The sequence below is a fragment of the Hylobates moloch genome, unplaced genomic scaffold, assembly GCF_009828535.3.
Source record: "Hylobates moloch isolate HMO894 unplaced genomic scaffold, HMol_V3 SCAFFOLD_15, whole genome shotgun sequence".
Lineage (NCBI taxonomy): Eukaryota > Metazoa > Chordata > Mammalia > Primates > Hylobatidae > Hylobates > Hylobates moloch.
Window position 1 is genome coordinate 7,115,594 of NW_026652290.1, and position 26,645 is coordinate 7,142,238.

Genomic DNA, 26,645 nt, shown 5'->3' on the forward strand with positions numbered 1-26,645 from the left:
GCCTGGGGCTTACTGTGTGCGGACTGCAAGGTGGGTCTTGGCCTCTCCGAGGTGGAATGGGGCCCAGAGCCTTTCCCCCAAAACTAGCAGGGCTGGGACTTGGGGACACCCTGCCTCAAGGTCCCCGTTTTAAAACATTCTAAGGTATTTAATGTGAATCTGGTGAAGCCTGCAGACCTTGCTGTGGGTATACAGCACACACCAAAGACAAGGACGTCAGCACCACGAGGGGACACTCCATGGGGCAGGGTCCTCGCAGGTGGCTTTCCTGGACACGGGGCAGGGCGGGGGCTCTTCACGAGAGGGGCCTGTGTAGAGCACCAGCAGCCAGTGCCCCTCCTGTGTGGGGTTGGTTGCCCCCTCGGCAGCCCGGGTACTTCACCAATGGCGCCTGCCCTCTCGTTCCCCCTCCCTATCACATCACTTGACCTAAAACTGAGGTGAGAAGGGCCACATCCTGACGCCGTTTGGGCACTTGTTGATGGTGAAACCCCGGAGTCCATGGGGCCTGAGCGCCACCTGCAAGGCGTGGCGGGGACTGCTTTGAGAGACCCCCTGCTCCGGGGTGCAGAGGCTGTACTTTCCTGGGGCTGCAGCCTGCATCTGTCCCCAGGCCCGTGCTAGCGGCTGACCCCGTGGGCTGAGGTCTGTTCGTCCATGTTTCCTCCTCCAGATGCTACCCCAGAATTAGCCCGGTTTCCCCTCAGGATCTGATCTGGGTGGTGGGTCTGCAGGAGCCAGGCCAGAGTGCTGGATTTTGTCCCAAGGGCCAGGATAGTGTCACATCTTGGGAACCACAGAAATCCAGACCAGACTGCTGGGGTCAAGGCACCGCAGTCCATCCCTGCGCATACCAGAAACTCAGATGCCCTGCGCTGGCATGACCCACCCGACCCGCCTCCCCAGCGTGCAGGGCCGGCTGCCCCCCACCCCTGCCTTCCTCCTACTTGTGCCCAGCACTCGTCCATGAGCGAGCCTCTGCACAGATGTCCTTTTCTTAGCCCTGTCACGCCCTCTCCTCCGTTCTCTGGCAGCTCATTCATTGGCAGAGCTTCCTGCATCTTCTCCCTCCAAATCCAGCCTCCCGTCCTGCCCACAGACCTGTCTTGCCAGCACTCCCCCTCGCTGTCCTTCACCCTGTGTGTGAGGTGGTGACAGACAGACCTGCCACTTCCTGTGGCCCACACCTCCAAACTCAGCTCTCAGGCCTCCTGGGGACATCCTCTTTTCTGCCTCCCCAAATTTCCTTCCAAACCTCCCTCCACCTTTGCTCTGCCCTTCCTCCCTGAGTGACTGGATTTCAGCACTGCATCGATTGACAGCTCAGGAAGCTGGGCGGGGGGGGGAGGGGGGGCGTGGGGGTTCTGCTGTTTTCGCATCGCAGGGGCAGTGTGGAGCTCTAACTGCTTCAGGTGCACTTGGGCCGTCCCTGCTGCCCTAACAAAGCACCTGAGACTGGGTGATTTACAAAGAACCGCCTGATTTTTCACAGCTCTGCAGGCTGCAAAGCCCAAGATCCAGGCATTGGTACTGGTGTCTGGGGAGGGCCTTTGTGCCATGTCCTCACGCTGCAGAAGGTGGGGAGGGGCAAGAGAGCAAATGACCTGCATGCTGCATGCAGCCTCTTTTAAAAGGCTCTTAATCGTATGAGCAAGGAAGGAGCCCTCGGCCTAGTCACCTCTTGATACTATCACTTAGGCAACTCCTGAATTTTGGAGGGGACACATTCAAACCACAGCAAATGCCTTGGCCCTCAGGAGATACCGGAAGTTCTTTGAGGGCTGAGCTCCGCTCGATCCGTCCCTCGGCCAGCATGCTGTGCAAGTCTGTTCCCATGTAGAAGTACACACCAGCGACGGGACAGCGCTATCTCTGCGGCCCTGCTCTGGAACTGAGCCCCCAGAGGCAGGCTCCACAGCCCAGTGACCTGCACCAGGACTGACCAGCCAGGAGCAGCCTGTCGTCGGTCAGAAAGCGCAGCCTGGCCCCGGGGCCCCTCTGTAACATTCTGAGAAGCCCCATCCAGGGGTCTGCGAGGCTTCTGGGGAAAGAAGTTTCTCTTCCCTGAGGGGCTGCCACCTGGGCTAGGGGTGGGGGTGGGAAGGAATAAGGAAGTGTGCATGGGAGCTGGTGACCCTCACTGTGGCTGGGGTTGCAGGGACTCCAGGGTGCAGCAGGGTGGGCGACAGCAGAGGCACCGCCGTCACGGATGCCTCTCCAACAACGGCAGCCATCTCAACAGAAAGGGGGGAGGGTGGAATAACCTCCAGAGAAGAAAAAGAAAACTGGGTCACGGTAAGATATTTGGGGAAATCCAGCCGGAATGAAAATCCCAGTCTGTGCAATTTAACAAATGGAGTTCCAGTCCGAGGGGACGCCCAGAAGGCGTTTTACCACTGAGCAGTGGTTCATTTGGAACTTTTTAATTGAGAATGAAGGACAGAAATGACCAGGACTGAACCCCCTTGGTGGGGCACCTCCCAACTGCTGAATAGCGCCCCGGCCCTGCAGCCCCCTCCCAGCCTCCTCCCAGCCCCCGGCAGCCCCCTCCCAGCCCCCAGGGCTCAGCAGGAGTCACCACTCAGCCTCCAGAAGCTTCCCTCTAGTTAATTTCCAGACTTCAGGCCAGGCACGGTGGCTCAAGTCTGTAACCCTAGCACTTTGGGAGGCTGAGGCGGGTGGATCACAAGGTCAGGAGTTTGAGACCAGCCTGACCAACATGGTGAAACCCCGTCTCTACTAAAAATACGAAAAGAAAATTAGCTGGGTGCGGTGGCGGGCGCCTGTAGTCCCAGCTACCAGGGAGCCTGAGGCAGGAGAATGGTGTGAACCCAGGAGGCGGAGCTTGCAGTGAGCCGAGATCACGCCACTGCTCTCCAGCCTGGGTGACAGAGCGAGACTGCATCTCAAAAGAAAAAAAAATTCCAGTCTTCAGGCTGCCCAGTGACATCCTTCAAGGGAAGACATTACAATAAAAAGCCAAAAGGATATCAAAAGGTGCAGGTGGAAGACACCACCAGAGGCCGAGGCCGGGCCCTCCGTGCAGGGCCCCTTCACCAACATGGGCCTCCCCCAGACCCAGGCCCTGGCCCCCTACCCTTCGTGGCAGGGTCGGGGCGCAAGCTCCCCAGAGGACGAGCCACAGCAGACTCAGGGATGCAGTGCCCGTCCACACTGTGGACACAGAGGCACCTCCTCTCTCTCCTGCCAGGGGTAGCTGTTCACGGGGCAGCACTCCTGTCAGCCTGGCCCTGGGGCCTGGACCACCTCCTGGCACCAGGCGGCTCTGCCTGCTCACAGGGTCTCCCTGGAGCTGTGCTGCGTCTAGTGTCCAGTCACTGCGACGCTCAGGTCATGGTGCCGTTCCCTCATGACCTCTGGCCTCTGCTTTACACATCTGAAATCCTGAGCCGGCCTCAGGCTTTCCTTTCAGTCACTCTCCCAGAACCAACTTCACTAATCAGGAATCAGTGGTGTTTTTTACTTTTTAAAAAAAGCCACAACTGGATTTTGAAAAACAGACAATGGAGGGCCGGGCCAACCATGAGGAGTGCAGAGGGCGGCACCGGCCAGTGCCCCTGGACACCTGGCTCGCGAGTCCGGCCCCTGCCCCCTGTGCTTCCCAGACACCAAACAGCATCCACCGAGGCTGGGCGAAGGCAAAAGTGTTTATTCAAGACTTTCTACCACACTGGGAAGCATCGATAAACAGTTATCATTCTGAGTCACTGCAAGCTTGGGGTTGGACGCTGGCTCTCACGGTAGCCTGTGTCGGGACCATGAGCAGCCACGGGCACCTCCACGCATGGCCGAGCTCAACCTGAAGACCATGCATGCTCCCTGGCAGGAGCAGGAGGCCTGAGCGCAGACGCAGCAGCTCCCCAGCCTGAGTCTGGGAGTGCAGCAGCCAGCTCACAGCGGAGGCCGTTACTCCTCACAGGCTGGAGTGAGCTCAGAGTCTAGAGGTTAGAGGACTTCAGACTAAGAGCTGCAACAGAACGACAGCAAGAACATTCTGGAAACGATGCCGCAGTGAACCTTTTATACTTTCACTCACACTTGGTGAGGGCCTCAGACATGAAACCCTGGGGAGAGATGAGTGTGACCTCCGGAGTTTGGCTGGGATGCGGCTGAGAAAAACCTGCTGCTGGCCGAGGAGGACAGTGGCTGGCGTGGCCCTCATGGCCAGCAGGTGTTATGACTCCTCCGGAGCCCCGGGCACCTGTCTAAGCTGCCGGCTGTGGACCACCTGCAGAGCTCCCCCCGCAGCCCGGCGGAGCTGGGCGTCCAGGGCTCCACGGAGGTCGTTCACCTGGACGTCAGGCAGGGGGTTAAGGCCAATGATGACCCCGTCCCTCGGGGCCAGCTCACCCTCTGCATGAGGGCCAAGGTCCCGCCGTCGCCTCCGGAGGTCAGAGCCAGCCTGCAGTTTCAGGTCCCGGTTGGGCTTGGCATTGTCTGGCCTCTGGTCCCCCGGGACAGCTCGTTTGAGCCCCAGCTCTGGCTCTGGCCTCTGCCTGGGCTCCTGGACAGCAGCATCCTCCCCGCCTCTTGGCTGCTGGTGGGACATAGGCACGTGGTCCCCGCCGCGGGCCTCCTTTCTCATCTCCAGGTGACCGCCGTGGTCCAGCCGGTGGCCCTGCTGTCCACCCTGCTCGCCATCAGAGATGACCTGCGGTTCCGGCTGGCGTAACACAGCCTGGGGCTGTGCGGCTGCTCCTTCCGCCCCGCCGGGCAGGTCCGCTGCGAGGCCCAGGTCTCGGCTCATTTGCTTGGGCTTCACGCGAGGGTCCCCCGTCTCTGCTCCTGGCCCTGCCACGAGCCAGTTGGCTTCCTTCAGAATGCCAGTGCCAGTGGCTGCCGCCTCCTTCTCAGGTTTTTTCCTGTCTTGGGAACCACCGCCAGTAACGTCCTGACTTTGCCCGGGGAATTCCTCTGCAAGACGCTCCTCTGGGCCCCTGGCTTCCCTGGCGGGGTCTGGCACGGGTACCTGCTCTGGGTGCTTGGGGAGCTCCTTCACCGTGCCAGCTGCCCCGGGGGCGGCATCCTTCTGGCTGTCTCTCAGCTTGGCCTGGGCTGCCCGAGGCTCTGTGTCAGGGCCGCCGTCAGGAGGGCCAGCAGGGTCTCTGCCCACAGGCCCCTCAGGGTGCTCCAGGGAGCGCTGGTTAAGGTCCTGGGATGGAGCAGGGTGGCCCCCAGGAGCTCTGAGGACAGGGTCCAAAGGCAAGGGAGGCAGATTCTCCACCGTTTCCCTGGCCTTGCCTTCGGGGGCCTCCTGGCCTCTGGGCACCGCCGCCCCGGGCTCTGGATGCACCTCCACTGCAAAGGAAGTCAGTCATCAATTTAGCCACAGCACTGAACACAGGCTGCCAGTGGAGGGGCTCAAAAGAACAAGCAACAACTGAGCATTGGGAACCAAAACCAGACTCAGCCTCAAGACTTGAGGCCACCGAGCCTCAGACCCAGCCGCATGAGGACAGCAGGAGACCCCCTGCCTGGCCCCACCCCACTCCATCTGCCAGCCCGGCCTACCCTGCCTGGGCTTGTCCTCCTCGTCCTCCTGCCTCTGCTGGTGGATCTCCTTGTGCTGCTCCTCGATCACTGCCAGCAGCTTCTCCTGTTGGTCCAGCAAGCGCTTTTGCTGCACCTGCTGTTCTTTGATCACCTGAAGCAGGACGGCGTGGTCCAGCATCTCTGCCCTGCCAGCTTCTGGGTTTGGAAAGCACACAGTCAGAGGGTGCCGGGGCTGCTCATGCACTGTGCTGGGCCAGGGACGGCGCGGCCCACAGCAAGGCAATGCACAGGTCACCTGCAGGGAGTGCGCCCGAACGCTGGCCATTGGTGACATCCGTCATGACCGTGACCGTGAAGCCCAGACAGCTCAGTGAGGCACGCAGGCCCGAGGGCCCGGGAGAGGCTGCGCCCTGACTGCCCCTGGACGCCCACCCGGGATGGCCTCTCCCGCACAGCCAGCCACTTTGCTGCATCAGTTCTCCCACCGGCTGTGTCGCAGACGCACCCGGCAGGACCCCAGCAAGCCTGCTTGTTGCCCGTGAAAATGAGTGTCCAGAGCAACACAGAGTCAAAAGGAATGTGCCAGAATGTCAGAGATGGTTATCTGGGCTGGGTGGATTTTTGCTTTTGTTTTTTCCACTTTACACATTCAGTTGTTCTAGGACAAGCACGTAAGAAAATAAGCCTGGGCGCGGCGGCTCACGCCTATAATCCCAGCAATTTGGGAGGCGGAGCAGGCAGGTCACTTGAGCCCAGGAGTTAGAGACCAGCCTGGGAAACGTAGCAAGACCTCCATCTCCACAAAAAAAACATAAAAATAAAAATTATCAGGGTGTGATGACAGGCGTCTGTACTCCCAGCTACTCGGGGGGCAGAGGCCAGAGGATCACTTGAGCCCAGAAGGTCGAGGCTGCAGTGAGCCGTGATCACACCACTGCACTCCAGCCTGGGCAACAGAGCGAGACCCTATCTCAAAAAAGAAAAAAAGAAAAGAAAAACTGTAAGCTATGTTTTGAAAAGAATATTGGTACTTTTAGAAAGTTTCCTCTGAGATGAGAATTTTAAAAACAAACAAAAGCTGTCTTTTTTTTTTTTTTTTTTTTTTTGTGACGGAGTCTCGCTGTGTCGCCCAGGCTGGAGTGCAGTGGTGCAATCTCGGCTCACTGCAAGCTCTGCCTCCCGGGTTCACGCCATTCTCCTGCCTCAGTGTCCCGAGTAGCTGGGACTACAGGCGCCCGCCACCACGCCCGGCTAATGTTTTGTATTTTTAGTAGAGACGGGGTTTCACCGTGTTAGCCAGGATGATCTCGATCTCCTGACCTCGTGATTCGCCCACCTCAGCCTCGCAAAGTGCTGGGATTACAGGCGTGAGCCACCGCGCCCAGCCAAAAGCTGTCTTCTTTTAAGGGGAGTATGGGAGTTGGAGCGTCAGTGAGGCCCTGGCCAGCCATCCTGACCACTGCTCCTGAACACCACCCGCTGTGGAAATTCTGGGCAGGTCCTGCATGATGGGGAGCCCCAGTGCACCCAGTGTTAAGAGCTGGTGCCGGCAGCAAGGGCCAGAGGACAAGCCTGCCCGGGTTACAGCTGGCGCACACCCGGTCCGACTCGCTTCAACACTGGCCAGTTATTTGTTGCAAGCGGCTGTGGCTTATGTAATTTTTACAACACGTTTTCAAATTATTACAGGAAGCTTTGAAAAATGATGGGTTAGGGCTGTGAGGCATAAAAGTTCAATCCAGGAGCAAGAAGGATGTTTTGCGAGTGGTGAGAGCAAATATCTCAGGGAGGGCCCCTGCAGGCCAGGCATAGACTGACGTCCGGCCCAGCCTCCCCAGTGGTGACACCATGACCAGCCAGAGAAGTGCAGCGTCAGCATTCTCCCAGGAACGCAGCCCTGGGCCTCGCCCAGACCCCTGGATGTGGGGGACAGGGCCGGCTCCAAGGAGATCAGGGCTGTGGGGCCGGCCCTCGAGCAGCAGCCCCTGCTCCCTGCTAGCACCCCGGGCCAGACGCCTGCCTGCAGGGAAAGGCCATGACGGGCAGAGCAGGTCTCCCACACACCTCATTTCACATGAGGAAGTACAGGCAGCAGACCAGCCACCTCGGCCATGGGCCACGCTCTCACCCTGGGTGCTGCAGGGCACAACCACGGAATTGTCAATGGTACAAGGACAAGATCCCATGTGCTGGCGACACCTCCCCATACTCCAGGGCAGGGTTCCGAAAGAGCAGGCACCATGGCCTCACTTGCTCCTCAAAGGACTAGCCCTGGGCCTGGTGCTGGGAAGAGGAGGAAAGAGGAGGAGATGGAAGAGGGGGAGGGGGAGGAGGGAGAAAGAAAGAGGAGGAGAGAGGAGAAGGAAGGCGGGGGAAGAGGAGGATGGGGGAAGAGGAGGATGAGGGAGGAGGAGGAAGGAGGGAGGAGGAAGGAGGGAGGGAAGAGGAGGGAGAAGGAGGAGGGAAGAGGAGGGAGGGAAGAGGAAGAGGAGGAAAAAAGAGGGGTGGGGAGGGAGGAAGGAGCCATGCCACGTCCAGCCAGAAGCCACTTGGGACACATGTGAAGCACCGTGGAGGAGACAGGCTGTTCCTACAGCCAGAGCCACCAACACCATGGGGACTGGGCTGCAGAAGGCATGAAGCCGCCCACCTGTTGAGACCCATGCAGATCTGTCAAGGTGGCCCATGAGGCAGCAGTGCAGGCAGCGCCCCCACTCGGCTGGTGCCCTAAGCAGCCTGCACTTTGACGCTTGCAGAGACGGCTGCCCTCTGATGACAGGCACGGCCACAGCAGGGCTGAGAAGGACCACAGCATTTATAACACAAGGGAGGGGAGTGGGCATCGGGACCCCGCCTGAGGGGCTGTGGCTGAGCCTGGGTGCGTGCGCCGGTCTGGGGCCTGACACGTGTCCCCATGCAGGGCTGTCCCTGGGGCAGGTGTGCCACTGGGGGCTGCGCTCAGGTCTGTGGCCCACCAGACAGGCTCTTGACTTCAGCACACTCCTTTGGGTTCGTACCTGCTACTATCTTTTTAATTTCAGCTGCTCGTCCCGTTGAGAGGCGCACGGAAGAAAGGCAGAATAGGAAACCGTGAAAAGTCTTTTTCAGAAAGAAGAAAATCAAAAGAATCAAACAGGTTCAGGTAACAGAGCAGAGGAATTGAACCAACAAATATGGCCAGACTAAAACCGGAGACAAAACCCCACATGTGCGAAGTTTTGAAGCAGCCCAGAGCTCTGGGAGCCCAGGGGGCGCCTTTCGGTTCTGCCTTCCCCGCTGCAGGTGTGAGGAGGGTGAGCTGCACCTTGAGAAGCCAGGCCGCGGCACGAGGACGTGGCTGCTGCACCCGCCCTCCCTCGGACCAGCTGTCCTGAGGCCACAGGGCAAGATGCACAGGCAGGAAGCGCGTGTCTTACGAACATCCTGGGAGATGCCCGCGCCAAGGCTGGCCCGGAGTTCCCACACCTGCTCCCAGGGGTTTGGCACAGGAGGCCGGATCGGCTGTGCCCTGCGACCCCCACACAGATCCCTGGAACAGACGCCCTCAATGCTGAGGCACACGTGGACCCCACATGGGGCAGGGTTGACCATCTTGAGAGAAGGCTTGGACGCTGCCACCAAATGCACGTGACTTTTGGCGAGCGGGGACTCAGCCATACACTCTCAGAGGGCGGGTGGACCCCTACCCTGGGAGAGGACATGGCACAGAAGCCTGTCCCCAGCAGGCCCACAGACGGGGCTGCTGCTACCCAACTGCGTGAGGCCACAAGGAGGGGTCGCAAAAAGCCAACAGCTGGGACCCAAGGGGCGGGAAGTTTGGAGGAGGATTCAGAGCAAGTTTTATTCTCAGGAGAGCAAAGGCATAAGGAGCTTTCCTGGAGGGACAGGTGACAGATACCTGTAGATGAACACAGCTGAGCTCCGAGGGTCGAGGGTGTGGGAGCAGTGCTCTGGGCCAGGGCTCTGCTGGGACCAGGGCAGGCACAGCCACCCCCAAGCCAGGACCCCTTGGGGCACAGCCTTAAAATAAACCTCCACATCTGGGTGCAGGCACGCCCACACCTGGCTGGCTTTAAATACTGCGAGTGTTAGACCTGTTAACAAACCTGCTTTAAAATAAGACAAAACGGTAATCACAAGCCATGCGACAATGCCGCAGGTGTTTTAAAGGGGAGGAAGGGAGCTAAAACGTTCCCAGGGAAGGATAAAATGTTCCCAGAAAGCAAGCTGCTGATGGGAAGGGAGTAGGAAGCTATCCGAGGGGTCTGCTTTGCAGACGGGTGCAAAGAGAAGGGGGGCCTGGCAGGGCTCCCTAGGATGACCTGGGCATCATCCCAGGGCTGGGGGAAGGGGCTGCCACTCCCTGGGCCTGAGGCGGGCGGCTGTGGGGCCAAGGCCTTACCCTCCAGCTGGCTGGCCGCCTGGTCTCCGCCCACTCGCTCCACGTCCCTCTGCTCGCGAGGCTCGGGCAGCAGCCCAGCCCCTGGAGCCGGCTTCTCCGCTGGGAGGAGAGGCTTCCCACCTGCACACACGGTGAAGACTCAGAAGGTTTTGCAGGAAAAGTCAAGGGAGGATTTGGGGGGTGGGGGGACAGAAGGCAAGGGAGGGACAAAAGGAAGTGGCAGATGTTTCTAAAGTGACACCCCCGTCAGCACAGTTTATATTCAACCTGATGATTACTAGCGAAGCAATAAAAAAATATTTAACAACCTCATAGGCTTGTGGCAATGAGCCAATGTTAACTGCCTTCGCAATTAAAATGCAAGAACCGTCCTAAGCAGCTCTTAGACGGGCACTTAACAACGTGTTACCTGTCAGGCACCCCCCGCGCCGCCCCCCGTGTGCGCCCAGACACACGAGCACAGCGCGGCACCTGACATTTAGTGGTCTGGCAAACAACTGTGTGACAGATATTATAGTAGCTGTCAGCCACCAGCCTCTTCCTGTCCCCACCAGCTGCCGGGGCCCGCTCCATTTGCATGCTAATCTGGTGCAGGGAGAGAGACTGGGGACTGAGGGAGGAACCATCGATTCTGCTGCCCTTGCCCAGCCTCCCCAGCCCGAGAGGGGAGTGTCTTCCGACACAAGCCCAGGCTGACACCCACCGTGGTTGCTGTCCTCTGCGGGCTGCCCTGTGTCCCCGGCGGCGTTGCCTGGCGGCGGTACCCCCTCGGCCTTTTCCCCTTCACCCACTGCCAGGCCATTCTGCTGCTCAGACAGCACTGCCTGGGGCCGGGGATGCAGGCCCCTGTCTCCTGGCCCCAGGTCCTCCTTTGCAGGCTGGACAGCTGGCTGACCATCTGCTTCTGGAACTTTCTGGGGATCTTCGGGAAGATCACCCGCTTCCTCCAAGGCCTGGGCCTGTCTGGGCCTCTTCCCAACCTCTCCCTGCTCCGGCTCCTGTTTCTCTCTTTCTGAGTCGGGCAGAGGCGGCGCCATCTGGCCCTGGACCCCTGGAGCCTTTCCGCCCATGTGTCTGGATGGAGGTTTGTTCTCTTCTGGCACCTCTCGGTCTTGGCCTTCATCTACCACCACCTTGTCGTGAGGAACAGGAGGCTCGTGGCGGTGGGCCTCGCCCACAGGCACAGCAATCCCTGCAAGGGCACGGGGGACAGATGGGGTCAGGCCGAGGCCCCTCCTTCCCTTCCCAGGGAATCAGAACTGGGTTCTGGCTCCCAACAGTGTGACACAGACCAACAGATACCACCTCCCCTGCCGGCCTCCCTCCTGCCTGGCCAAGCACAGCTGATGCTAAAGTTCAACGGGGCAGCTGCAAACAAGTTGCTCTGGGAGGGGCAGGACATTCATCTGAATTGAAAGACAGAGAAAACAAAAAGGACCAGAACTTAGGCTGGGCTGAAGGGAAAAAGATACACATAGCCCTGAGAGCCATGCTGCAGAGTGTCCAGCCTGCAAACGAGGACCCGGGGCCCCCCTTCCCCGTCTGCACCCCCCGGCCAGTGCCCAGCACCTTGCCCAGGGCGATCAAGCTGCGCCTCCTCCTGTGCCTCCTTGCCATCTTCCCGTCCGGGCACATCCACGGGCCCCTTGATCTGGGCCTGCTCTAGCTCCTCTCTCTCCTTCGGCAGCTTCGGCTTCTCCCGGCCATCCTCGGCCACGGCCACGACCGGATCCTGGGCTAGGAGCAGGGCGCAGTTACGGAACCGCACTGCCAGGCAGCTCCAGGAGCGGGGCAGCTCTCCCTGGACTGTTACCATATTTTCCAGCCAAATGGCAGAGCGAAAGCAGTTTTTTTTTTCCTGTTCGATCATTAGCAGCTAAGTAGCACAGAAAACTGTCATTTTTCATGTGTATTCACAACAAAAATATGTCAAAATGCAATTTACACCTAACTGGGGGCAGGGAGAACGAGACTCCATGTAATACTCAGTCATTACCACCAGATGGCGGCACGAGCCCGCCGACCGACTCTCCCACAGTCCCCTCCATTACTGCCATCACCTCCATCACCGCCATCACCTCCATCACCACCATCATCACCGTCACCTCCACTACCACCACCACCACCACCATCACCGCTATCATCACCATCATCTCCATCCCTACCACCATCACCATCATCACCGTCACCACTACCATCACCATCACTGCCAACCCTACCATCATTGCCATCACCTCCATCATCGTCATCACCACCACGATCTCCATCCCTACCACCATCACTGCCATCCCCACCATCGCTGCGTCATTGCCACCACCTCCATAATCATCACCTACATCACCGTCATCTCCATCACCACCACCATCACTGCCATCACCTCCATCATCGTCATCACCTCCATCACCACCGCCGCCACCACCATCACCACCTTCCTGTCCCAGCAAGGCCATATGTCCACTGAGACAGGCGCTGCAGCCGAGGGGGACTCAGGTGAAGCTGTCTGAGGAAGAATTCACAGAGTCCAGTTCAGAGCAGCAGATGGGGGCCTCACCAGCTCCCAAAGGAGAAGAAAATGGGGACAATTAGCTTAGCTTTATACCAGCCTTCTAAGAGCAGCCTGATGTGTTAGTCTAGGGAAGTTACACTGTTGTCAATTTGGAGTTGAGAGTCCTAGACAAACTGTAGAGGGAAGGTACCACCCTACTAGGTAATAAACTAGTTAACAGAAAGCAGACGCTGGGCTCTACAGTTTAGCTAAAGTAACAAATTCAACTTTTTTTTTTTTTTAAGATGGACTCCTGCTGTGTCGCCCAGGCTGGAGTGCAGTGGCACAATCTCGGCTCACTGTAATCTCTGCCTCCTAGGTTCAAGCAATTTTCATGCCTCAGCCTGCTGTAGCTGGGATTACAGGCACCTGCCACAACGCCTGGCTGATTTTCGTATCTTTAGTAGAGACAGGGTTTCACCACGTTGGCCAGGCTGGTCTCAAACTCCTGACCTCAAGTGATCCACCTGCCTCATTCTCCCAAAGTGCTGGGATTACATGCGTGAGCCACCGTGCCTGGCCCAAGTGACCAATTCTATAAGCGTATGGCCACCTGCCCAAGCAGGTGAAAACATACTGGTCTCCATCACACGATTAAGCCTCAGCAGAGGCCCCATGCAGAAGCAAGCCATAACTGTCAATCAAGAGGGCCTGTCCAATGGATTACTAAGTGAAGAAAGGGAGGCTGGGGAGGGGAAGGGAAAATATAGCAAAACAAAGGAAATCTCCGTTGTCATAGGACAAGTTGCCTCAGAGCAGTCATTTTCTCAGCAGGAGCAAAATTCAGTTCCTCAGGCCGTGAATGACCAGTCTGGGGCTGCAGGGAGAGCTCTGTGTGGGTGCAGGAGCCGCGGGACCGGAAGTGAGCACGGTTAGCTGGGAGCTGCCCCAGAGGTCCCTTTGGAGAACCTCCCGGGAACGCCACGCCTCTCAGCATTCTGCAAGTGTTGCTGGATTGCACGGGCACCTGCAGGAAGGCTGTGTGAGCATCCTGGCTCCCCGCCACCAGCAGCAGCTGACCAGCCACTGCACTCACAGCCTTCAAGCCCGGCGCTCTGCAGCTGTCCTGGGGCAATGCACACAGCCTTTTCCACAACGGAGCCGATCTTTGCGTCAGGGACAGTTTGCCGGCAGTGCCTCTTGGCTGCAGTAAAACTAACACAAAACTTCAAAATCAGCAACTGAAAAACGTCCGAGTGCTGCCAGCCGCTTCCACTCTCAACATGAACACAGGTTGCGCAAAGACAGAAAGGGGCCCTGTGTGGGGAGTGCCCCCACCAGCTCACAACTGAGCTCCTCGGGAGGGAGGAGATCTCTGGCATCCGAATTTCTTCTCCTAGGAGGCCAGCAATACACCCGGCTAAGCCACAGTAGAGGCGGCCACGGCCAAGGGGGACGGCTCCACGCACGCCCCCAGGAACACCCAGTGGAGGGTACTGCCTCAGGGCAACCATCCTCCCTCATTTGGCTTCAAAAATCGCCTCCAGGCCAGGCATGATGGCTCACTCCGGTAATCCCAGCACTTTGAGGGGCTGAGGCAGGAGGATCACTTGAGGTCAGGAGTTTAACACCATCCTGGCAAAACCCTGTCTCAACAAAAATACAAAATTAGCTGGGTGTGGTGCCGCGTCTGTACTCTCGGCTACTCAGAGGCTGAGGTGGGAGAATCGCTTGAACTTGGGAGGTGGAGGCTGTAGGGAGCCAATATCGTGCCACTGCACTCCAGCCTGGGCAACAGAGCGAGATTCCGTCTCAACAAAAAAAAAAATCATCTCCAGTCACAAAAAAACCACAACCTGTGACTATCATTGGCACCGGTGCCAGGAATGCTGTGTTTATGCTCTGTCCCAGCGGCTCCTCACCGCCAGGTGCTGACTCAGGTTCCCAGCTCCTGGCACCCACAAAAACACACACCTTCCTAACAAGTGACAGAGGCCACAACTCAGCCATGGCGGAGGCGGATCCCTCACTTTCCTCCCTGCTGTCTAGTCGGGCATGGAGGCCCCGAGGCTGCCAAGGCCACAGCTCAGGCCTCGGTCTTTGGAGTCAGACACGCTCGGGGACTTGGAGGTGGTGACCTGGAGGGGAAGGGGCAACATCTAATGTATCCCCAACTCCACATTCAAGGCTGGCGTCCACCCCAGACCGGAGGCCAGCACGGACGGGCGGGGAGGCCAGCGACACTGCTGTCCGGACCCCAAGAGTCGGCAAGGTGGCTCTGCAGGCTGCCGGCTTGGACCCGCCTTGGCTCCCTCTGTGCACCTTGTGATCAGTAAAGATGGAGACAGTCACATCACACGGCCCCCAGACGAAGTGACTTTTAAACACGGTCCTGGCATCCCACTGACGGAGTTCCTCATCCACTCAAGTGCCGCCCCAAGTTCAGGAGGAGGCTCGAGATCCCAGGGCGCCACACTCGCAAGAGGTGAGAACAATGGCTGCTGACGTGACTTTTAAAAGCTAGTCCCTACTTTTAGGCAACTTTTCTAATAGCTGATTTCTGACTTTCCCTTGATGCTGCCATGAGAAAGTATTACTCATTAAGGGCTTGACTTTACAGCCCAATCTTCCACACATAGCTGACCGATGACCTCATGGTCTGATCTTTGCAAATGTGAGGGGGAATCCCAGGCCATCTGGCTCCTGGTACCCGGGTGTCTGGGCTGGCAACACAGCCAGGCCCTGGTACAGCCTCCGGCAGGCGGAACCTCCTCACCACTGCTTTTGCCTCCGCCGCGGCTGGCACCACTGCTGTCTCCTGGGAGGCGGGAGAGGTTCCCAGTTCCTTCCACAGAGCACCGAATGGTCCGTGAGAAACAGGGCCACGTGCTTCTCCCTTCTCTCCTCTGACTGTGGGGACAACGCCACCCTGCTGGAGCTCTCCTGCATGCCCTACTGAGAAAGTTTTTTTTTAAGAGACAGGGTCCCACTCTGTCACCCAGGCTGGAGTGCAGTGGTACCATCTCAGCTCACTGCAGCCCCGACCCTCCAGGCTCAAGCGATCCTCCCACCTCAGCATCCAGCCACCATACCCGGCTAATTTCTGTATTTTTAGTAGAGACAGGGTTTCATCATGTTGGCTGGGCTGATCTCAAACTCCTGATCTCAGGTGATCCTCCTGCCCTGGCCTCCCACAGTGCTGAGATTCCAGGTGTGAGCTGCTGTACCGGCCCGGAGAAGGCTTCTGATAGCTCCTTTGCTGTGTCGCCCACGCCTCTCCTCCTGTTATAATTTTGTGTCACGTTTCCCCTGCTGTCCTGAGATGGCAGGGGGCTGATTCCATTGTCTGAGATAACCCTGCCGGCCGTGCAGGACCTGGCCGGATTCCGAAGGGCCCTGCCTCCTGCAGCCTCTGGGCTGTGTCGAGCCATGTGACCTGGCTCCACGTGTGGGGGCCGTGTGTCCCCGCTTGGGCCTGAGCACACAGAACTGTGGCCATCTCTGCCCCTGCACCAACACACACGATCCGTCGATACCCAGCAGACCCTCATTCTGTCCCATATCACCGCATTCTGGGTCCCTTCTCAGCCAGGCCCCTGCCTCATTTTCCCACCAAGCGGAAGTGCAGCTGTGCCTGCCCCGCTGGGGGAGTGGGGACGAGGGTGCCTGAGGGGTGCGGGCCCTGCTGTGCTGCCCCATGCAGCAAGTGAGGGGCGTGCAGGCACCAGGAGGGACCGGGGACCTGCAGCTCCAAGAAAGGAACAGATGTCACAAAACCCGAACCCACCCCTAGCCTTCAGGGTGCTAGAGAGAGCAGGTACGAACGGCCCGAATCCCGGCTTTCAAGGTAACCGTCTTCATGAGCCTTTGCAGGGACTCAGCCGTGCTCACAAAGGCCTGCGAGGCCGTGCATGGGGCCCAGGCTGTGCGTGTCTAACCACGACATCTGCATGAGGATGGGATTCACAGCCACAGCCCAGGGCCACGCAGGACTCTCACCCAGTCAGCAGGTACCATTTTTGGCCTCTGCAGCATCAAAGAGACCAATAAAACTCCGCTCAGCCATCTGACAGGGAGTGCGCATGGGTGAAGGACCCTCGACCCCAGCTCAGCCTCAGCCAGGCAGCCCATCTATCACGGGGGAGCCGGGGGCTGCAAAATCGGAGACACGCTAAAAACAAGCAGCATGTGGTTCTGAGAGGGGCCATGTGTTTTGTTACAGCCTCATGGAAGAAATAGAAACCAGATGTGGCCTCGGAGGGCACCAGGTGAGCTGGAGGCCCGCGGCCCGCGCAAGCCTCATGACAGGATACAGCTGCTTGCACCAGCCGCAGGCAGAGGCGGCGCAGTGCTGAGGGGACAGGGAGCCTCCTGCTGGCTGGCACTGAGAAGTCCACTCCCCGGCAGCCTGCTGGACGAGGGCGACACCCCTCACTGCCCAGGGCCAGGGTCCTAGCACACTGGACTCCAGCTCCCAGGCTACCACAATCCCACTGACAGCTCCCATGTCAGCGCCCAGTCTAGCCCAGAGGCCTGGACAGCAATAAGTGGCACTGCTGAGGCAGGACTGAGCCTGGGGCACCAGCTGAGGTGGGTGCAAAACACCCACCTCCCTCTCCAGGTGGACTTTTTTCCAGTCCGAATTACCAAATCCAATGCAGCTCCACCGGCTGCTTTGGAACATTCCCATTTTCCTTCTCTGGTGACCCCTACTGTCCCCAAGCACAGCCCCGCCAGCTGCAGGGAACCCAGAAGGCACGGCTCCCCTGCCCACCTTCGCCATCCAGGAACAGTCATCCTTGGCAAATCTGAGCACAGCGGATCCAGGGAGACCCTCGGGGGGTGTCCCTCGGGGCAGTTTGTATGAGGTGACAACGCTGGGAAGGAGCTTTCCAGGCACAGGAGTGCGGAGCTCACAACAGAGATGACAACAAGCCCCAGGGTCACGGCTGGGAAGGTGCCCCCATGCGCTCAGCTGACGCCAGGGGCTCCCTTCGACGGACCTCTCCTCCTGTCCGTTACAGAAGTGGAGGCCCCTCCCGGAGGTGGAAGTCATTGGCTAGCACCTCCACGGCGGCCTGAGACCCCCAGCCACAGCCGGCACTGCTCACCCGGGCTTCGGGCTTCTCGGGTGGTGTGCAGATGACGCCCAGCGAATCTGACTGAGCCGGGGCCTCTGCAGAGGGGTGTGTTGGATGTGGTGGGCACACGGGCAGTGTGGATGCATACACCCAGCTGTCGTCAGGGGCAGAAGACCCCAGCGTGAAGGTCATCGTGGACAGCACCTACCTGCCCACCCCTGCCTGGTGCCACTCAGAGCTTGTGGGAGGGCTGGGCCTGGGGAGGTCCGCTGTCTGCAGGGCCGCCCTGTGTGGGACTCCCTCTCTAGGCCTGGGAGGGTCAGGGAGGCAGTAGCCACCCAGGCCACGGAGCTGTGGCTGCACCTGGAAAGCCACACTCAGGAAACATGCATCTCTGCACCCCCGGGCTGTGCCACAGACGGAGGCGTTAGGGTTACGGGGCGCCGCGGCCGGGACTCTGCTACAGACGGAGGGTCGAGGTTACAGGGCGCTGCGGGGCCCCTCCCGAAGCGGCCTGCAGCTAGCTGCCTGAGGGCTCACGTCCTAACTCCACCTGCGGTCCTGGTGAACAAATAATAAATAACCTGAAGCAGCAAACCACACTGAGGCCTGATCGCCGACCCTGTCCAGGAGAAAACTGGAGAAACTTACATCCTCAAATGAATAGTATGTGCTAAATGAACAGCACATGAGCAACACTCAGCAAACGTACACCCCCCGCCTAGCCCACCAAGTGGCAGGCATCCAGGCCAACGGCCACTCCTGTCCCACGTTCCCTGCATACAGGCAGCCACTCCTGTCCCACGTTCCCTGCATACAGGTGGCCACTCCTGTCCCATGTTCCCTGCATACAGGCAGCCATGCCACGGCCAGCCATGGTGCACAGAGCATCTTCACAGGGGAGGCTGGTGGCTCCACCCTGCTGGCTGCACCCACACAGGACAGAGGCCACTGAGCAGATAGGCACAATCCGTGGACCAGACCCAGGAGACGCCCAGTGGGCACTTGCCCTGAGAAGGCTCAGAGAGCCGGGGTGGGCATACCTGAGAGCCGCGCTGCCTCCGCCTTCATCAAACCCTCGGCCTCTCCAAGCCGGCCGCCGGGGGCTTCCTCTGGCAAGTCCTCGGGGACCTCCTCGCTCACAGACAGTGTGGTGCTAGTGCTCACCACCAGGACGCCCAGGCCGACCCACAGCACCACCTGAGGAGACAAACACCCCGGGGCCGAGAGTCACAGCTGGCCCCCGCCCCTGCCCAGGGTATAAAACTGGCCTGGCAGAGAGGCTCAGGGACGGGGTGAGGCACGAGGAGAGTGGACACGACAAAGTCCCCTGAGGGCGGGACAGGCGTGCAGTCGGCCCTGCCTGAGGAAAGGTGGCCACTCCCAGGGAGACATGGGCCCGCCTGCCAGTGAAGCTCCTGACCGCTGGGAGACGGCCGAGCCCTGATGCGCCACTGTCAGAGCATGGCAGGACTCCTGGCATCCAGCCTGTGGCTGACATGCCCTCCACACCAGCTGGGGTCATGGGCCAACCCTGTCAGAGCTATGCCAGCCATTCAGGACGGAGCGGGAGGGACAGCAGCTTCCAGAAGCTGCAGGTACATGACAAGCCTTAGGGGAGCAGAGGCTGAGCACTGCCCAACCTGCCTGGGAGAGGAACAGGAACCTCCAGGCAGACTTGAGTGTCCCCGTCCATTTGTCCGCAAAGCGAGTGCTGCTGCACAACCCGCAAGGCTGGCCCTGTGCAGCAGATGCAGGCCCGTGGTCATGAAGGACTTGCCCCAAAGTCATCACAGCTGGCACCATGCATGGGCACGGGGGACAGAAATGGCCTTTGCCTCTCCTTAGCTGTGGTGTGGTGCCCATTGGGGTCACCCTGTGAGCTGACCTCCAGGCACTCTTTTTGCCGAAGGCTCTCCCTGTGTGACCTAGTCCTCCCTCCTTCCCCCGCTCCCCGGCCAATCATAAGCATCACATGTGCTGCCTCGGTGACTCTGACAAACTCTACACTGCGTGGCCGGGCTCCCGCCACCCCTGCTATGTTAGTGAACACACTGGGCCCGCTCCTCCCCAATCATTCACGGGGCCACGGCCGTGGGTGCTGGTTTCTGCCTGGCCTGGCCCAGCGCAAGCTGCTCTCCCCAGGGAAGCGCTAACTCCTGGTTGGGCAGAGCCTGGGTGCGCTGGCAAGGCGGCTTTCTGTAGAGCCAAGGGGCTGCGCCATTCCCTCTGTGGTCTCAGAGCCAGAACTCAAAATCCTTTTCTGAAAGTTATGTTGATTCTTAAAGAAAATCAGTTCAGAAGAACTGGTGAGACCTCCCTGGTCCAACACAATTAGAGAAGAGGGAAGGACCCGCGCTCTCCGAAGCTGGTGGCGGCTGAAAAAGACAACCTAGCAGAGAGCCCGCTTCCTCTACTTCCTTCTCTGCCACCCGGAAACACTGGGCTGGTGTCGGCATCTCCGGACGCCAGGTGCTGCTGAGGCTCTGGGGTCAGTGGGCTCCGCTGAAGGGAGCCTGGCCGCAGTGTGCCTTGGGGCTTGTAGGATGCCCAGGGAGCCCAAGGCCCCTCTGGCAGTAACCACAGCTGGCCAGAGCAAGCGGCGACAGCAGGCCTACCCCAGGTGCACGTGGGGACACCGTCTGATGTATGTTCCGGAGGTCCGGGCAGGGCCTGCAGGCTCGACGGCCCACAGAGCTCTGTCCCGCCCTAGCCCCAAATGTTCTCCTCCATTTGTAGATGCCCCTTCAGCCACGTTACATCTTCCTTGCGGTGAAGGGAAGAGTCCCAGGGCAGTGGTGGTGTCCGGAAGGTGACCGAAGCAGTCTTAAGATAATAAAAAGAGGAAGAAACCTGAAATCTCCCGAGGCTGTCCGATCTGTGTAGGTAGCAGGTGTGGAACGGCCTGCCCGGTTGGTGGGTGACATGGATGGCCACGGCTTAGAGGCCTGATGCCAGAAGGAAAGGCCATCAGAGACAGGCGTTGGGGACCTGTTACAGCCCTTGTGACCCCTCCTACACCACAGCTGCCCCTGGACCTCCATCTTCAGGGCCCTGCCCTCCCATCGAGGCCTCTGCCAGCCAGCACAGGGCAGAGACCAGGCTCGGGCCACCTGGGGTAAAAGGTCTGGATGGAAATTTAACCCAACCCACCAGGAAGGTGCCTGGACAGGAGACTGTTGTCTGGAAGCCCTGGGAAGCTCCTCTCAGTGTGGGAACCTGCCCTGTAAGGCAGCACACCCTCGCCTCATCCCGGGTGGATTTCTCTAACTGGGCACATGCTGAGTGCATCTCACGTTTCTCCAGCTGATGACAGAAATGACCTTGCAGAGAAGCTACAAAATAAAATTTATCTCCCTACTTGGACTTCCCATAACACCAACACGGTGATTACAGGATCTTGGTGATACCTAAATGGGAAGGGAAAGCACCTTTGCCACCGGCTGGTCAGGACAGAAGACTCCCCAGGTGGGAATCCCAGGAGCCCAGAGTTTGCCATCCACCAAGGAGCACAGCAAGACCCAGCTCCTCCAGGCCTCAAATGCTTTAGACCCAAAGATAAAGACATTGGTTGGTCATTTTATGTCAGGTTATTTTTAACGGGGACCTCATCTAAAACATCCACGGAGACTGATGGGCCAAAGAAACATCTCCATGACTATAATGATTTATTTCAACCCCCAACTTTCTGAGCTTAAAAATCACATGCAAAATCAAAACCATGAACTCGCTCCATGCTGGGAGACAGCAAGCTTTCCAGGAAGACCCAGGGCCGACGAGCCTTGGAAAGGACACAAGCGCAGGGAGGAGAACATGCTCGACCGAGGCCCCTCAGAGTGCCCTGAGTGCGAAGCTGATCGGCAGGGGAGGGGGGCTCCCGAACAGCCGCACAGGGACCCCCACCACCTGCCACCTCCCAGGGCAGCACCTGGGGACCGAACTCAGCCCCAAGTCCAAGAACATCTCGAAACACACTGTGGAGAAGTGGAGGCTTGAGGTCACCGTACACAGGGAGCCTGCGTGGAGTCTGGGCTGGGACAAGGGCGGGACAATTCCAGACACGCGGGTCCAGGAAGCAGAACCAGCCCTGCCCACTGCCACGTACACACCTGCTGCCACCTCCCACCCCAAGGCGTCCCCATCAGGAGAGCCGTCCCTGGGCCCCCACAATGCACCAGGCAGCACATTACTGCCGGCGAAACGCCACTCGGGACAAGCCCCCGGCATGAAGGCAGCAGAGCAGCCCTGAACACTGAGATGGTGACGCCCTGGGCGCACCCTTGCTGGCTGGAAGGCTCCATCCCCTCTTTGCTGAGACCCCTCATCCTGGCTCGCTGACTTTCAGGCTGTCAGGCTCTGTGGGGCACTTGCCAGTGACCACTGCCTTGAGCACTAGCAGCCGCTGGCCCGACCGACAATGCCACAGTCCACATGCCCGGCCTTTCCTCTAAGACACACCCTGGCAGAGACACCAGCACTGCCCAGCTTGAGGGGACCCGTGGAAACGAGGAGGCTGCGGGGGCACTTGTGATAGCGCCTTGGATCCATGCCTCATCCATGAGGGGGCAGCGTGTGCAGTGACCAAATCCCAGTCTGTGGCTGCACATGCCAGGAGTGCGTGTGAGTGCCTTTCACTTCTGTGCCAGAGCCAGGGTGGGAACACCGCTCCGGCAGCAGCATCGGGTGCTGCAGGTGGGCTGGGCATTTGGAAGCAGCACAAGATCCACTGAAGTCCCCAAGGCAGCTGTGAGAACTCTGCCGGGGACTGGGCCAGACACGACGGAGTGGGCGCCGCAGTCCCCGAGGACAGGGTGGGTGCCAGGCTCCCCCGTGCTTGTCCTGCCACTCGAGTGTGGGAATCCAACCACGGGACGTGTGACGTAGACAAGGGAACGGTCAGTAGTTCCCTCGGAATCCCGAATAAGGGCATAAGTGGAGTTCTGCAGAGACGGGATGGCTGGGAACTTGGGGGGCCTGTGGGGAGCACAGCGGCTGCCCAGCCTCAGTGGCAGGGGGAAGCCTACGGAGCCCCAGCCCAGCCTCCAGCCCTGCACCTTCCAGCACAGCTTCCTGCACAGCCTAAGAACTTCCTTTGAGGACGCGGTCATTCAACGGACCAGCGTGCCAGACACCTGATTTCAGAGCACCCCGTGACTTTCCTTTTGGCAGCGATCAGATCAACACAGCCGCAGAGCCGGCCAGCAGGAGGAATGCAAGCCCACTCCGGACATCTCAGCTGAGCTTGGAAAATCCAGGGGCCTGACCAGGGGCCACGCACTGCCCGGATCGTAGCACCCTCCCCTGGAGAAGTGATCAGGGCCTCCAGACACACAAGGCATCGCTGACTCAAATGCAGAGAGAAGCACCAGGGGCAGGGGAGAAAACACTCACTTTTCACTCCTCACATGTAGAAAGTGCACAAGTCCACACTCTGCACTTCAGTCATAAAAAAGCACAGCTGGAGGTGGGGGCTCTGGCTGCTCTGCGCCACGCACCTCGATTTGAGTCTCAGGGCAGCCCAGTTAGCATCCAGGGACCACCCAGCAAGGCCCCGAGCCTCAGCAGGCCTTGGGGGGTCCTCTCTGGTTACAGGCAGATGCCCCGCTGGTGGCTCGTGTCTGAGAGTCACAGTGGGCATTTCATTACATCTTCCAAGAGCAGGGGCCGGCTTTCAGGCCTTTCAGGTACTACTGCCCTCTGGGTGCACCTGTGAGACAGCCTCCCGTGCCCCAAGGATCTGTCCTCTCAGTGGCCCTCAGGCACCTTCTAAGCCACCTGCTGCTCCACTCCCTCATGGTTCCAGGGCAGCAGGACCAAAGCCCCAGCCTCACTCAGGATTGGAGAGACCCTCAACTTTCTGACTTTCAAAATAAAGAACCAAAGAGGGCGGGCGTGGTGGCTCACACCTATAATCCCAGCACTTTGGGAGGCCGAGGTGAGTGGATTACCTGAGGTCAGGAGTGTTCAAGACCAGCCTGGCCAACATGGTGAAACCCTGTCTCTACCAAAAATACAAAAATTAGCCGGGTGTGGTGGCGCACGCCTGTAATCCCAGCTACTCGGGAGGCTGAGGCTGGAGAATCACTTGAACCCGGGAGGCGGAGCTTGCAGTGAGCTGAGATCACACCACTGCACTCCAGCCTGGGCGACAGAGCGAGACTCTGTCTCAAAAAATAAAAAAAGAACAAAAGACGTGGTGGCAGATGTATCTTTTCGATTCCCTCAGGGCCGACCTATTTTCCTGTCCCCTGGGTGACCTTCTGAGGACGAGCTGGAACATTCCTTCTCTTTCACGTCATTCTCCAGCACAGCCTTGATTCACCCACCACACAGGTGTCCCCACTTCCCTGTCCACCCCAGTATATCACCAGTTGTGGCTCTTCCTGAGGTCCCTGGGCTGGGTACAGGCACCACATCGCCGAGAGTGCTCAGACAGGCCAAGGCGCAGACCCAGGCCTGTGCCCCTCCGTGGGCTCGGCCAGAGCCCCTGGGACAGACAGTGGCCACACCAAGATGTTGTGCCACAGGCCCAGGGTATGGCATTGTGGTGCTGCCATCTCCATACCTAAGGAAACGGCATGCTGAGCGGATGGCACACAGTGGTACGCTTGGCCGCACGACCTACTGCAGAGTCGCAGGAGCTCTGGGAACAGGACACACCAGACCCAAGTCAGAGGGAGAAAGAAACCTCTCCGTCTCCTCCACACACAGCCAAACTGCGGTAAATGTGATTCAATGTGCTTTCTAGCTTCTAAAAGACGTGGCAAAGCAGGCACAGAGAGATGCTTGTTTCACCCGATTCTGTGTGTGTCTACACATCAGGTCAAAAGCCGACACTGGGCTAACAGGTAAACACTAGAAGCCATCCCAGGGTCAGTGACGCGCCAGCCACTCACACCAGCAGCGCCGTGGCCACAGGTGTGTGACGCCACACACGGGCAAGAGAGGAGGAAGCGCTGCAGCAATTGGAAAGAGGGAGGCGACATCATCATTAGCTGCAGGTGAAAAGCCAAGAGATCCAGCAGGAGTACAGTAAGGTGAACGGGTGAAAATGTCACCTATGAAATCTCTAGCTTCCCTTTACACAAACAGCCACTTAGAAAATCCAGCGGAAAAGAGATCCCAGGATAGCATGCAGTGCAGCCAACAGCAGCCTGGGAAACAGACGGGGACGAAAGACCTACAGTGAGGTCTGGATAAGCCGAATGCAGTGCCCTCCTGCTGAACAGGAGAGTTCGCAAGGACATCTGCACATCAGCTACAGTGTAAAGACAGCAATTCCCAAGTTAATCTATAGTTTCAATAAGCCCAGTTAGACCAAAAAATAAAAAGCAGGACTAATTTTTTGTCAGAGTCAGATGGGCTGATTCCAACATTCATACAGAGAAGACTATGCAGAAAATGTATTATTAACAGCCAAGAGGCAAGATGAGAATTAAAGTGTTCCAAGAGCAACAAGTCACAACTCGGTGAGTGTTACCAGGGTGTGGCAACTAACACGCAACTAACACACAACTAACACAGTACGGAAGGACAGACCAGCCAATAAAGTAAAACACAGGTCCCAAGTTAGGCTTGAATACATATAAGAATTTAATCTACAATAGCACTAACATTTCCCATCAGTGATGGATTATTCAATAAATCATGTCTGATGACTAAGGAACCATCAAGAAATAAACTCAGGATACATACTTTGTTTCTTACACCAAAATAAAATACAGGTGGATCAAAGATTTAAATTAAAAAAATGAAGTCATTAAAGTACTAGAAAAAATGAGGGAGGAATTATTTTAAAATAGTACTGGAGTGTGGAAATTCTAACTATGACTCTTTCCTTCCTCCCTCCCTCCCTTCCTCCCTCCCTCCCTTCCTTCTTTCTTTCCTTCCTTCTCCTGCTAACTCACAGAACAGATGTTTTTTTCTAAGAAAGCCCAGTGGACTAAAACATGGGACCTGGCATAGTAGGACATGTGCCATCTGATGGGCAGAGGCTGAGCCTCTCATGCCATCTGAAGCTCCTAAAACTCACCAAGAAACTTCCTCATCAAGCTATGGCATAATAGCTGGTATCAAACTGGTCTTCCCATTTAAAACAATGGTAAAAGCTGGATAAAAACAATAAAAACACCCGACCAAAGACACTGGTAAACAACTGTCAGCTCAGACTTGAGAGGTCCGGATCCCAGAGGACAGAGAAAAGCCCTTAGTCACAGAGAGGTCAAGCCTGTTGCCCTTGGAGACTCATCAATCACTGGGACTAAGCAGACAGGACAAGAGAGCACAACAGCCTAGAGCCTGGGCACACTCACAGGGCTGGGCACCGAGAAGCAAGAATGAGGGCGCCCCAGCAGCCAGAGCTCGAGGGAGAGAAAGAAACCTCGGAGAAGGTCGCCACTCCACATTCTGTGTGCAAAAATCTCCCCCAAAGCACTTGCCAGCTACCAGCTATGCAGAGAGGAGCCAGCAAGAAGATGAACGCCAAGCAGAAGATGAACGCCAAGCAGGAGATTCACCATCTGAGGGTGTCACTGCCCAGCTGAGACCCCAGAAGGGCTGTACCCTAGGAACAAGGCCAACTGGAAACACATTTGCCTCAATGGGACACAGGCCTTCTGGCTATCCCCTGTATGATGGATGAATGACAGTGTCACCCAGAACTTCTACCATTTCTCAAACACAACATCTGCAAAATACCAGGCACACTAGAAAACAAGACCCCATGACAAAAAAACAAGAAGCCACAAAGAATCAATATCAATACTTTTTTCTTTTTCTTTTTTTTTTTGAGACAGAGTCTCTTGCTCTGTTGCCCAGGCTGGAGTGCAATGGTGCTATGTTGGCTCACTGCAACCTCCACCTCCCGGGTTCAAGTGATTCTCTTGCCTCAGCCTCCCAAAGTGCCGGGATTACAGGCATGAGCCACCACGCCTGGCTCAATAATTACTATCTGAAACAGTAATAACAATGTCTTGTGGAGTTTTAAATAAGGGTTGATATCAACTGCCTAGTATAATCGTTAGAAGAATAGAAATGTACCAACAAGCTAAAAGAAGAGTAAATATTTAAAATGTTTGATTGATCCAAAGAAAGAAAAAGCAAAAACAGAAAAAGGACATATGAGACAAATAATAGGACATAAGTTGAAAGTTTTCCCCCAAAA

General features: G+C 57.8%; 1 protein-coding gene across 4 annotated transcripts in view; it reads right to left on the reverse strand.

The window, feature by feature from the left end:
- Positions 1-3,650: 3,650 nt before the first annotated feature.
- Positions 3,651-26,645, reverse strand: part of SLC38A10 (solute carrier family 38 member 10) — a 49,987-nt gene continuing 26,992 nt past the window's right edge. For 3 of the 4 annotated variants that reach the window (XM_032179014.2, XM_058428280.1, XM_032179017.2), the window contains 7 exons: positions 18,526-18,682; positions 11,486-11,653; positions 10,620-11,108; positions 9,917-10,036; positions 8,532-8,555; positions 5,533-5,709; positions 3,651-5,319 (listed from right to left, as the gene is read on the reverse strand). In XM_032179014.2, the coding sequence (XP_032034905.1) occupies positions 4,196-5,319; positions 5,533-5,709; positions 8,532-8,555; positions 9,917-10,036; positions 10,620-11,108; positions 11,486-11,653; positions 18,526-18,682 (2,259 nt within the window). In that variant the 3' untranslated portion in view covers positions 3,651-4,195. The remainder of the gene's footprint in view (positions 5,320-5,532; positions 5,710-8,531; positions 8,556-9,916; positions 10,037-10,619; positions 11,109-11,485; positions 11,654-18,525; positions 18,683-26,645) is intronic. The other variant, XM_032179015.2, reaches the window with a different exon arrangement.